Here is a 10,850-nt window from a genome sequence, read left to right as displayed (position 1 = left end):
GACAACAGCACACTGCCTAAATTTTGTTTTCTTTGTAACTGGGCCGCAAACAGCAGCAAGAAACGACACCAGGGACGTGTGTGCATTCCAGATTAGCCGGTGGAGGATGTGCGCGCAACCACTCCCCATCGTCTTGCGGAGAGGGTGGCTCCTCCGCGTGTCCCGCGATGATTGACGGCATGAGCGTGGCCCACCACTCGCGCGTCTATTCCGGCCAGCACGGAGCAGGCGAGGGTGGTGCTGGGTCCGGGGACGTGGCGATTGGCTCCGCACTCACTCACTCACACAGAGGCAGCAGCAGCAAAAGTTTCAAAGCGGGAGAAGTATGAAAAAAAAAGTGATTATTTCATTTCCTCTCCCATTGCCTGCCCTGCCCCCTACCCCCCGCCACAGATGTTGAACCTGCTCGCTTACAAGGGTGACTCGTTGTTCAGAGCGCCGTGGTCGCAAGGCCGTCAAGGCGTGGACGCTGGTGCTGATAGCGGGGGGAGGAGGAGGAGGGTAATTCCCATCGCCCCCCAGCGCACACCTTTCACGCAGCACCACCCCCACACCGCAGAGAAAGAGAATGGACGTGAGGACTTAGTGATTCAAGTCGTACAACAACAACAACAAACCCCGCATCGAGATCCTCCGTCTCTCTCTCTCTCTGAGTTGAACCGCCCACTCACTCACTTCACTCACCCACTTTCATCGCCATCCCCCCACCCTCCCCCACTGCTACACATTCCTCGTCGCGGTTTCTGAGCCGTAGTTTCTTTCGTCTGCCGTGTTCCTGCCACAGCCGCTGGGCCCGTGGCGTCAAACAAAAAAAACTCTGCTGCTGCTGCTGCTCTGGTCGGGGCGCGGGTGGATTGCAGGTGATGGTGGACAGCTGCAGCAGGAGGACGAGGTGGACAAGCTGGAGGAGTAACAACTTCTGCTGCTGCTGCTTTTGCTGTTGAGCGGTGGACGCGTGCGAGTGGCTCCACTCCCTGCCCCTGCATCTCCAGCCACAGCGTAAGCAGCGCAGGCGTCGTGGTGCTGGTGGTGGTGCTGGTGGTGGTGGTGCTGCTTCTGGTGGTGGTGGTGCTGGTGGTGGTGCTGCTGGTGGTGGTGGGCTGCCTTCTCGACCTGTGTGCGTGTGGGTGGGTGAACCTTCCTGTGCATGCACGATTGTGTACGTCTGCCTGGTTGTACGTGTTTGTGTACATGGTTGTGTGTGTGTGTGTGCTTAGATGTGTACGTGTGTGTGGTTGTCTCTGTGAGAGTGTGAATGATCGTGTGTGTACATGGTTGTGTTTGTGTCTTTGCGTGTGCTGGGTTTCACTGTGATGGCCAAGTCTTGCATTATGTCCGCTTGTGCTGGGTTTATTTCGCTTTTTGCTGGGTTCGTAAGCGTGCCTGTGCCGGAAAGTTGCATTGTCTGCATCGAATGATTTGTCTTAGCACACGGCCTTGTGCGCGTGTTGTGTTATTTAATAGCTGTGTTTGTATCGAGGTGTGATTGTGTTTGGGGTGTGTGTATAGAGCTTGTGTTGAGTTAATATGGAATGTTGTGTTTAGCTTGAGTTGAGTATTGTATCGGTATTGTATCGAGTTTTGTGCTTTGTTTGAGTTGGGGGGGATATTTTGTGCTGTTTTATACCGTAATTGTGAACTGTGTTGATTTGTATAGCGTTGTGTTTGTGTTGAGAGTTTTTCATTGTTTGTAGAAATAGTTGTGTTTGTACAGGGGGGTTTTGTGTTGGCATGTATTGGTGGAGTTGCTGTGCTGGGTTTGTTTAGATTACAGTATTCTGTTAGGTTTACATTGCGTTTGGTACTGTGTAGGGGTTGTACTATAGAGTGTTGTGATGGGTTAGTGTTGAGTGTAGTATTGTGTAGGGGTTGTACTATAGAGTGTTGTGATGGGTTCATCTTGAGTGTAGTATTGTGTAGGGTTTGTATAGAGTGTTGTGATGGGTTAGTGTTGAGTTTAGTATTCTGTAGGGTTTGTATAGAGTGTTGTGATGGGTTAGTGTTGAGTGTAGTATTGTGTAGGGTTTGTATAGAGTGTTGTGATGGGTTAGTGTTGAGTGTAGTATTGTGTAGGGGTTGTACTATAGAGTGTTGTGATGGGTTAGTGTTGAGTTTAGTATTGTGTAGGGGTTGTACTATAGAGTGTTGTGATGGGTGCATGTTGAGTGTAGTATTGTGTAGCGGTTGTACTATAGAGTGTTGTGATGGGTTAGTGTTGAGTTTAGTATTGTGTAGGGGTTGTACTATAGAGTGTTGTGATGGGTTAGTGTTGAGTGTAGTATTGTGTAGGGTTTGTATAGAGTGTTGTGATGGGTTCATCTTGAGTTTGGTATTGTGTAGGGGTTGTACTATAGAGTGTTGTGATGGGTTCATCTTGAGTTTGGTATTGTGTAGGGTTTGCATAGAGTGTTGTGATGGGTTCATGTTGAGTTTGGTATTGTGTAGGGGTTGTACTATAGAGTGTTGTGATGGGTTCATCTTGAGTTTAGTATTGTGTAGGGTTTGTATAGAGTGTTGTGATGGGTTCATCTTGAGTTTGGTATTGTGTAGGGTTTGTATAGAGTGTTGTGATGGGTTCATCTTGAGTTTAGTATTCTGTAGGGTTTGTATAGAGTGTTGTGATGGGTTAGTGTTGAGTGTAGTATTGTGTAGGGTTTGTATAGGGTGGGAAACAATAAAATAAAAAATATATAAAACAATAAAAACACTTTTAGTTTCCCTTCTACGTGACTTTACCGAAAGAACCAAGAATATGAATCCCTGCAGTCAGGAAAGCTTTAAATCAAGATTTGTATAGATTCTTGGGATGGGTGCATCTTGAGTTTGTGTTAACTTTATGGTCGAGCTGTGTGTTGGCTTTGTGTAACATTTGTGCCACGTATGTACGTCTCGCGTAGCATTGGGTTTGTGCCATGCGTTTGTCTCTATCCGGCTTGGCATTTGTCTCAAGCCGGGCCTGTGCTTTGCTGCTGCTCTGCACAGTAGCTGTGATTTTGTCGGGCTGCATCAGATTTTCTCGACCTTATTTGTTTCGTACGAAAATTTGCGCTGTTTTTGTGTATGACCAAGGTTGCGATTGAGTCCGCATTGCGACGGCTTTGATCGATGTGTGCTGGCGCTGTATAATGTTACACCAATCTTAGTGGGATTGTGTCTTGTTGTGTATTGCCAGCTTTGTGTGGAGTCATAAATTCGTCCACTTTGTGCCACAGATTGTAAATCTTTCACTAGCCCGGAGGCTTTTGCCTTCCCATGTCACCGCAAGTGTTGTGGTGGTTCATGTTGCTATAACGATATTATTTACCACAATATTGTCTTAAGTGGTAAAAAAAAAACGATTCCATACGTGCTTACTACGTACAGTGTCTTTTATTGTCCAGCCCTCGGTCGTAAAAGAGAGAGAGAGAGATAAGGAGCGTGCAAAGTTATTAAAAGTTAGGCTTCTTGCATTCAACATAATAACGTAGGCCAGGGCTGGGAAAAATGTTCCCTACCGGAGGGCGATTTTTCTGGCCACACATTAACGAACGACCTGAAGTGTTTTTGAATAAACGCAAAATAATAATAATAACGAGCGCTCACCTTTCACTGCTCTGATGCGATGCATGTCGTCTACTTTCCACTCAGTATCACACGCTGGCGATGTGGGGCTCGCGCTCCCAAAGTAGACGACGCGAGGATTAGACACTTGGCGGTGGATGGACACGGTTATCGCTTGTGTGGGACCGCTACGGGCCCATACGCGAAAACGAAGCTTTTTGGCCGTGTCGACAGCCGAAAGAAGCAGTAGGGTGGGTTCCTTCACCGCTAGATTTAGGCCACCGTCGCCCCATGCCGCATACAAAAAAATGGGGTGGATTTTCAATATGAGAATAATTTCGTGCTCGGAAGGAGGTGCTGCCTCGCGGTCACCCTCATAGCATTGCTTGCTGCAGGCAGGTTAAACCTGCATTAACCTGTCTGCTCATTGCTACTGTGACTTTTACATTCACGTGAACCAGCTGACCAGTCCAGCAAGAGCAACTTATTACAGACGTTACGCTTTGCGTGCAAATGTGTTTTTGTACAGCAGCGCCGACGCAAATATCAGAGAGGAACTCTAAAATGACATGTTTCACATGGGGCAAATAATAACGATAATTTAAATGTATCATGCGCATTCCATCCGAGGATCTCAATGCGCAATGCGTGAAAAGCAGGAAACAAAAAGAGAACCAGGGGCAACCGACCAAACTAAGGAGGGAAGGCCACTTTAAAGGGATGGGGTTCTCAAGCAGACTTTCATCTATCTACCGACTCTGATTGCCAGATTTCAAGTGGCAAGGCGTTCCATGACTTAGGTGCCACGCTAACAAATGTGCATAAGAATAACAGCAAGCAATGAATAAGGGTCACTGCACTCTTGGGCATATGGCCAATTCCTTTCACATGAACGTTTTGCGGAAACGTTAAGATGTTATCGGAGTTTTTATGGGTGAACGGTAAGAAGATTTTTATTGCAAAATTTCTGCACAGCTGGAATTCAAAGTTATCAAATTTCCCTGTTCTCTTTTTCAAAATCGAGCGATGTGTCACGGGCTGAGATATTTTTTTATATAGGTTCTGTGAAATTGATTTTCCAGATCTGGCAGCACCGGCGTGTAAGCTCCTCCCGGTCATCGCTGCTCACCGATACCGCTCACCCACAAAGCAACAGGGCGGCCAACAATTGGTTTACATCCGAATCTGTTGGGGCAGCAATGTGTGTCGCATCCTGCTCCATCCGTTCATCCATCGCCCATGGCCGGTCTAATGGCAAGGTCATCGTGACACTGTGTTGGCAATCCTTGTCACGATCTCCCTCCTCCTTGTGGTGTGCCATGCATTATTTTGTCTGGCTCTCAGTTTTAACAGAGCTGAAAGAGTTATGGGGCGCCTAAAGTTACTAAAGTCGTAATTTAGGACCAGGGGTGGGGGATATTTTCCTCACCGAGCCACACATAGACTTTCAAATATCTTTGCTGGGCCAGACATTAACTAAACACGTTATTGCTACCCAATGATAATGCCAAAAGTAACCAGGGCTCACCTTTACCACACTCATGGACTTCTCTGTCTGCTTTCCTCTCTCCCCTCAACTTCGCCACTCAGCCGATTGTGGTTCAAGCCCCTTTTAGTCTGTCCCCAACTCTAACGTGAAGACAGCTGAAAGATAAATCATGACATTGTAAGACGTAACGTGGCACTCGTTCCTAAATTGCAAGCCGCATGAATAATTACGTGTGCAATGTAAGTGTGGTAATGTCCAAGTAGCCTACGACTAAAATCACCCACAGTGCACCCAGTCTTTTGAGATTTTGTAAAGCCAAGCAGGTACGAGCCTCGGAAGTGCTTTGGATGGGGGCCCCTCACCGCCACGTGCACTAGAAAGGTGCCGTGGGCGTTGTGTGCAGCAGCTGGCAGTGCAGAAAACCCCACTGGTGCACTGCACTCCCAACACCTTCACCACAACCCCCACTGACCAGCGTGGTGAAGTATGGGCAAATATCGCTCTCGATCTGACCTGCAAGATGTGCGGAGGCCCTCGTCCAGCGGTGGAATGATTGAAGCGGACTGTACGTGTGCATACATGTACGATGCGAGAGTGCCTATGCATGTACATATGGGTACGTACATGTATAGGCAGTGTGCCAAGATGTAATCACCTCTATTCGCGACCCTGAGCCAGTGGTGGAAATTCCACATTCCCGTGGGGGTCATTACAAAGGACAATAAGTCACGAACACCAGTGCATATAATAACATTGTGCCATTGTATATGATGGTGATGCTCACAGAAGGAACGCTATCGAGATGTGATTGTATAACCACAGCTCTGTTAATGCATTGTCGACAGTGACCCGGTACTATAATACAGCGTGGGGTAGTGGGTGGCGTGCAGCGCTCCGAACCGGGTCAACCTGGGTTCGATCCCCAGACGCATCTTGACATCCGTGGCGAGTGACATGCGGACCGGTCGTGAGCCCCTTGCTGCCGCTGACCCACACTGACCAGCATGATGAATTATTCCAATTATTAGATGGCCCTTCGAGCGACACAGCATGGGGGGGGGGGGGGGGGGTGGAGGACGCCTTCGTCCATCATTGGATCGACACGAGAGCTGTAAATTATTATATAGTCAGCAAATTATATCACGTACAATGTTATTGTTGCTGTGTAAATCTGTGTATGGTGATGCTGCTGCTGCTGCGTTGGCAGTGGTGCTCGAGCACAAATAAAAAAAATAATAACTCCACAAGTTCGTCATAAAAACACCATGGACTTAACATGTAACAGGCGATGTTTCAGGCAACAGTCCTACTCCATAGCACGATATAGTCACCTCATAAGTCACGTTGTCACTTGACTACACGGCAAAAACAATCCTCAATTCGCCTTTTCTTTTTAAATCGGACCATTTCAAAACGTTTGGTTCGGGACGAAAGTGGAACGTTTCTCTTAACTTTAAATAATCTTCGCTTTGCAGGTGTGTGTGGGCTGTGAGAAAACAAAACGCGAGAACGAGATGGACGGCAGGTGCCACCACAACGAGACGATCACCTTCTTCTACAACAACAGCGGAAAGCCGCTGTACGACGAGTGGACCGTGAGCAGCACGGTGGTCATGGTGCTCGGCTTCGCCTTGTGCCTCTTCATCATGCTGGCCAACGTCCTCGTCATGTCCGCCGTGTACATCAACAAGAAATTCCACCACCCCATCTACTACCTCATGGCCAACCTGGCGGCGGCGGATTTCTTTGCGGGAGCGGCGTACGTCTACCTGATGTTCAACACGGGGCCCAACACTCGCAAGCTGTCGCTGCCGACCTGGATGCTGCGCCAGGGGCTCATAGACACGAGCCTCACGGCCTCCGTCGCCAACCTCCTGGCCATCGCCATCGAGCGGCACATCACGGTGTTCCGGATGCAGCTGCACACGCGGATGAGCGAGCGGCGCGTCGTGGTCGTCATCGCGATCATCTGGCTCGTGTCCATCATCACCGGCGCCATTCCCAGCATGGGCTGGAACTGCATCTGCAGCATCGGCACGTGCTCCACCATGGCGCCCCTGTACAGCTCCAGCTACGTCATCTTCTGGGCCGGCTCCAATCTCTCCACGTTTCTGATCATGGTGGGACTCTACGGCCACATCTTCGTGCACGTGTGGAGGAACACGATACCCGTGTCGCGGAATTCCTCCAAGTCCACCCAGAGGCGGGAGGCCACCATGAGCTTGCTCATAACGGTCACCATCATGCTGGGTGAGCGCTGTGGGTCTGTCTGGGCGGCGGGTGCTCACATTCGACAACACGATTCGCCTTCGAACGTGTGTGTGTGTGTGTACAGCCCCTTGTGTTGATCCGCTGCATGTGTAGGGAGTTATTTGTCAGTGTGTGTTGGTCTAGGTGGGGAACGTAGACGTGGGAGCATAGAAAGTGTAGTACAACAATGGGGATCGTTGCACTGGCCGCCATGTAGCCTCCGCGGCAAGCTACATCAATCTGACGTGCACGGCAAGTCGACTAACCAAGCACCATCTCTCGGCTCAACACTCTGCTCAGCTTCTGATGGGATTGGGTGAATATTCTCTGGGTGATTTTGGTTGTGGGCAACATTAATGGCTGATGTCACATGCTGAACAGCTACAGGGGAAACGGTGGCTCAGTGGTTAGCGTACTGGCGCTATGAACCCTGGCGACTGCTGTTCGATTTCGAACCACGGCTAACGTTGGTGGCGAGTCGTTATCAGCATCGGTGCTGCACCTCCCCAGTCGTTTCACCAAACTGCACTGACTCTGTTGGTGAAGTAAGCTTGGACAGCTACTGTGGCCAACAGCATGGGGCCGGCATTCATCCCACAAGACGATTAACAAAGGCCTGTGAATTATCATTTGTACGACGACTATTCTAGCACAGCGGTTGAAACAACGGGGCAAGTTTGTTTTTGTATCTCCCCACAAAACCTCCGCCTCTGTCCACCCGGCAGTACGTAGGGGTCTAGCCACGGTTTGTCGATCGGCAGGTCTGGGTGTGGCGAGGTAAAGTGTGGGTACTCGTCTGGTCAACAGGCGAGAAGAAGCCTCTCAAGGGCCTCTCCACAGTCACCCCTCTAGTGGGAGGCCCTCCTTGCAGCAGTCGGGGAGCAAGCCATTGCAAGGTTGCGCCTTTACCTACAGCGGGTTTCAGGGAACAACGGTGGTCTTGTGTTCCGTGCGTTGCTGCCAAAGTTGCTGACTCGTGTCTCGTGCCACCGTCTCTCAGGAGCCTTCATCGTGTGCTGGACGCCGGGCCTCGTGATTCTGCTGCTGGATTCGTTCTGCTCGGACTGCAATGTCCTGGCCTTTGAGAAGTACTTCTTGCTCATAGCGGAGCTCAACTCCGCCATGAACCCCATCATCTACTCGTTTCGGGACAAAGAGATGGTCGCCACTTTCAAGCGCATCCTGTGCTGCCGAAAGGCAAACGCCGTTGTCGCCAATGGCTCCGACAACTTCGACAAATCAACGTCCACGCCGAATCACAACCTGGTCACGCCGATCAGTCAAGTGACCACCACGAGTGAGATGAAGATCAATCAGTTGTCTAATATCTAATTGGGCTCACGAAGCAAGTTTTTTCTTGGAAGTCTGTTGTTTCAAATATATATTTTTTACACAAGTCATGTTTAACTTCGTAAGTGTTTCTTGAATGCAGTGCTTTACTGGAGGATGCATTGTATCTAGTTGGTTCTCTTTCTGTTAAAATGACGGCTCCACCCCCCCCCCGCACACACGAACTACAGTGTTGACTTGGCCACCCTCGTAAGCGTTCGTGTTAAAGTGGCTGTGTGTGTGTGTCCTTCAGGAACATTGTAAAAAAAAATTCTCGTATTTTGAAAGCTTCGCTCAATATTCCTATATTTATTTCACCTTATTTTGGGGGCCACTAAACACTCGTTCAGAATTTTGTATCGAGCACATTTTGCGTTTTTTTCTTTTGAGCAAGGGCATAGTCTGTGCGTGCTTGTACACCATCCACACATTGTTTTACTCGCGTGAAAATGCTGCCTTCGTTTTGAGAGAAAAGTCGGTGCCGCCGCTGTAAATGTAATTATTGTGACAGTTGCTTTTAGAAAGCTGGTGGTTTACTATATATTATATTTGTAATGTATAAACAAGATGCTGGACCAACAGGCAGGGTTGATTGGAAGCGACTGCTCGTTTTTTTTGTTTTTCCCTCACTTCACATTGGCAGTATTCACAAAGGCCCGGTGTATTTTGCTAAGCGTGAGCATTGTGTAACCTTCGCAAGGTATCTTGTGACGAAACGGCAATATTTAACTTTTTCGCACTGTACAAATGTTGGAGATGCGGGTTTCGTCGAGAAGAGAGTTGCAGCACCGTTATTTTCCCGTTGATTAATTAACGTTCACCTTTATTATTTAATGACGGCCACATTTCCAGAGTGCAGTGATTGTACCGAAATGTGGGCGCAGTCGCACCAGTCATATCGATGTATCCAAAGAGGACAGATTCTACTGGCTGCGAAGGAAGGAAGGCCACAGCGACGTTACAATGTTATCTACAGCAAGTCGTAGGCCGCACTGTGAATTGTTTGTGCTGTTGAGAGCTGGGCCGCTGCACGCTTTGGTATCGCAGCAATGTGAAAAGTGCACTGATTACGAGAACCCGTGATCGAAACTTTGCGGTTGGGAAATAGCGAAGGGAGGGAATGACGCTCCCACCGTTACATTGAGGGCAGTTCTCGCTGTGGTTGAAGTCTCAGCAAATATATTTTAATATTATTATCATCAGTCTGTGTCCCAGTTCATTAAGTTAAAGTGTTTCTGTGCGGTGTTGAAACTTCCCACTCTAAACGACTGAAACTGCAAGAAAAGTCTTCAAGAATGAGTTATTTTGCAGAGCGACGTTTCTCTTTGCGATAAGATATCATGAAACCTGGGTACAATGTTTGTGTGTGTGCACCCTTGTGTAGATAATGCATACTCGAATAAAAACCTAGTTGCATTTGGTACGCTTCGTACCAAACAGCGTTTATATATCAATACGTGTTTTTTTGGGGGTTAGATCACTTAAATATAAATGTGTCGTTAAACCCGCCACCACCCGACACAACCAACTAGTAAGGTTTGTCACGTACACAGAACGTGCCAATCCTTACGAGTACAGCACTAACCGGTGTCTTTGAGGGTAAATCCACAACATTTACAATTTGAGTACGACGTTCCACCAGTAATTGCAGCCAGCATCATCAGGCGACAGCCAGATTTGGCTCGCCAACACACCGGTGTCGCGATGAACTCGTCACGAATTGGCACCTTTCGTTCACCTGACGAACCTTCCTAATTGGCTGTGTCGGGTGGCTGCGGGTTCAAAAACACATTTATATACTTACGCGATCTAACCCCAAAGAAACCTCCTCTATTATGGATAAAATTGGTCGCGAAAGCCTCCTACTACTACCACGTGTTCAAGTGTTTATACATTTCGTATATTTTTATGTTAATTTTTTTTACGTCTGTTTCAGTCGTGCAAAACCGAACATTAAAACATAAACAACGGATATGAATACCGAGTTTGTGGATTCTGACAGTTTCCCGTGAATTGCACGCCTGGTCATGCACCTTTGTCAGTGTACAGATGTGCAGATAATTACCAAAATATTGACCGATGAAGTGTTACTAATATATATTGGTGAACCATAACTAAGAGTGGATGAAAGTAATACAATATGACGATTGACCATGACGAAACCCACCAATGATCAAATGATGCTGACTTCGATGAGATTAAGTCTGATTAAAGATAATAAGATCATTGAGTAACAGAGAGT

The 10,850-nt window shown here is 48.1% G+C and overlaps 1 protein-coding gene across 7 annotated transcripts; it reads left to right on the top strand.

The window, feature by feature from the left end:
• The first annotated feature begins 255 nt into the window (after positions 1 to 255).
• On the top strand, positions 256 to 10,586 carry LOC116951889 (lysophosphatidic acid receptor 1-A-like). 7 transcript variants are annotated; one of them, XM_076073904.1, is made up of 4 exons: positions 256 to 323; positions 861 to 999; positions 6,505 to 7,279; positions 8,280 to 10,586. In XM_076073904.1, the coding sequence occupies exons 3-4, from the start codon at positions 6,544 to 6,546 to the stop codon at positions 8,609 to 8,611; spliced, it is 1,068 nt and encodes a 355-aa protein (XP_075930019.1). In that variant the 5' UTR covers positions 256 to 323; positions 861 to 999; positions 6,505 to 6,543; the 3' UTR covers positions 8,612 to 10,586. The 7 variants fall into 7 exon arrangements, with proteins under 7 accessions (XP_075930019.1, XP_075930018.1, XP_032826604.1 ...); XM_076073903.1 differs by having other exon boundaries at positions 279 to 337; XM_032970713.2 differs by lacking the exon at positions 256 to 323 and adding an exon at positions 375 to 501.
• Positions 10,587 to 10,850: the final 264 nt, after the last annotated feature.

This window comes from Petromyzon marinus, chromosome 44 (genome assembly GCF_048934315.1).
Source record: "Petromyzon marinus isolate PM22_M1 ecotype Great Lakes invasive population chromosome 44, UKy_Petmar_22M1.pri1.0, whole genome shotgun sequence".
NCBI lineage: Eukaryota > Metazoa > Chordata > Hyperoartia > Petromyzontiformes > Petromyzontidae > Petromyzon > Petromyzon marinus.
The sequence above is the reverse complement of the archived record's forward strand: the minus strand, read 5'-3'. Positions and strand labels throughout refer to the sequence as shown.

What these genes read in the sequence shown, in the direction of transcription:
- LOC116951889 (XM_032970710.2), top strand. Translation starts at nt 3,699, where the DNA reads ATGGACACGGTTATCGCTTGTGTGGGACCGCTACGGGCCCATACGCGA. An exon ending in CAGCCGAAAGAAGCAGTAGG is followed by an intron (nt 3,792 to 6,504) that starts GTGGGTTCCTTC and finishes TTCGCTTTGCAG; the next exon opens with GTGTGTGTGGGCTGTGAGAA. An exon ending in AACGGTCACCATCATGCTGG is followed by an intron (nt 7,280 to 8,279) that starts GTGAGCGCTGTG and finishes ACCGTCTCTCAG; the next exon opens with GAGCCTTCATCGTGTGCTGG.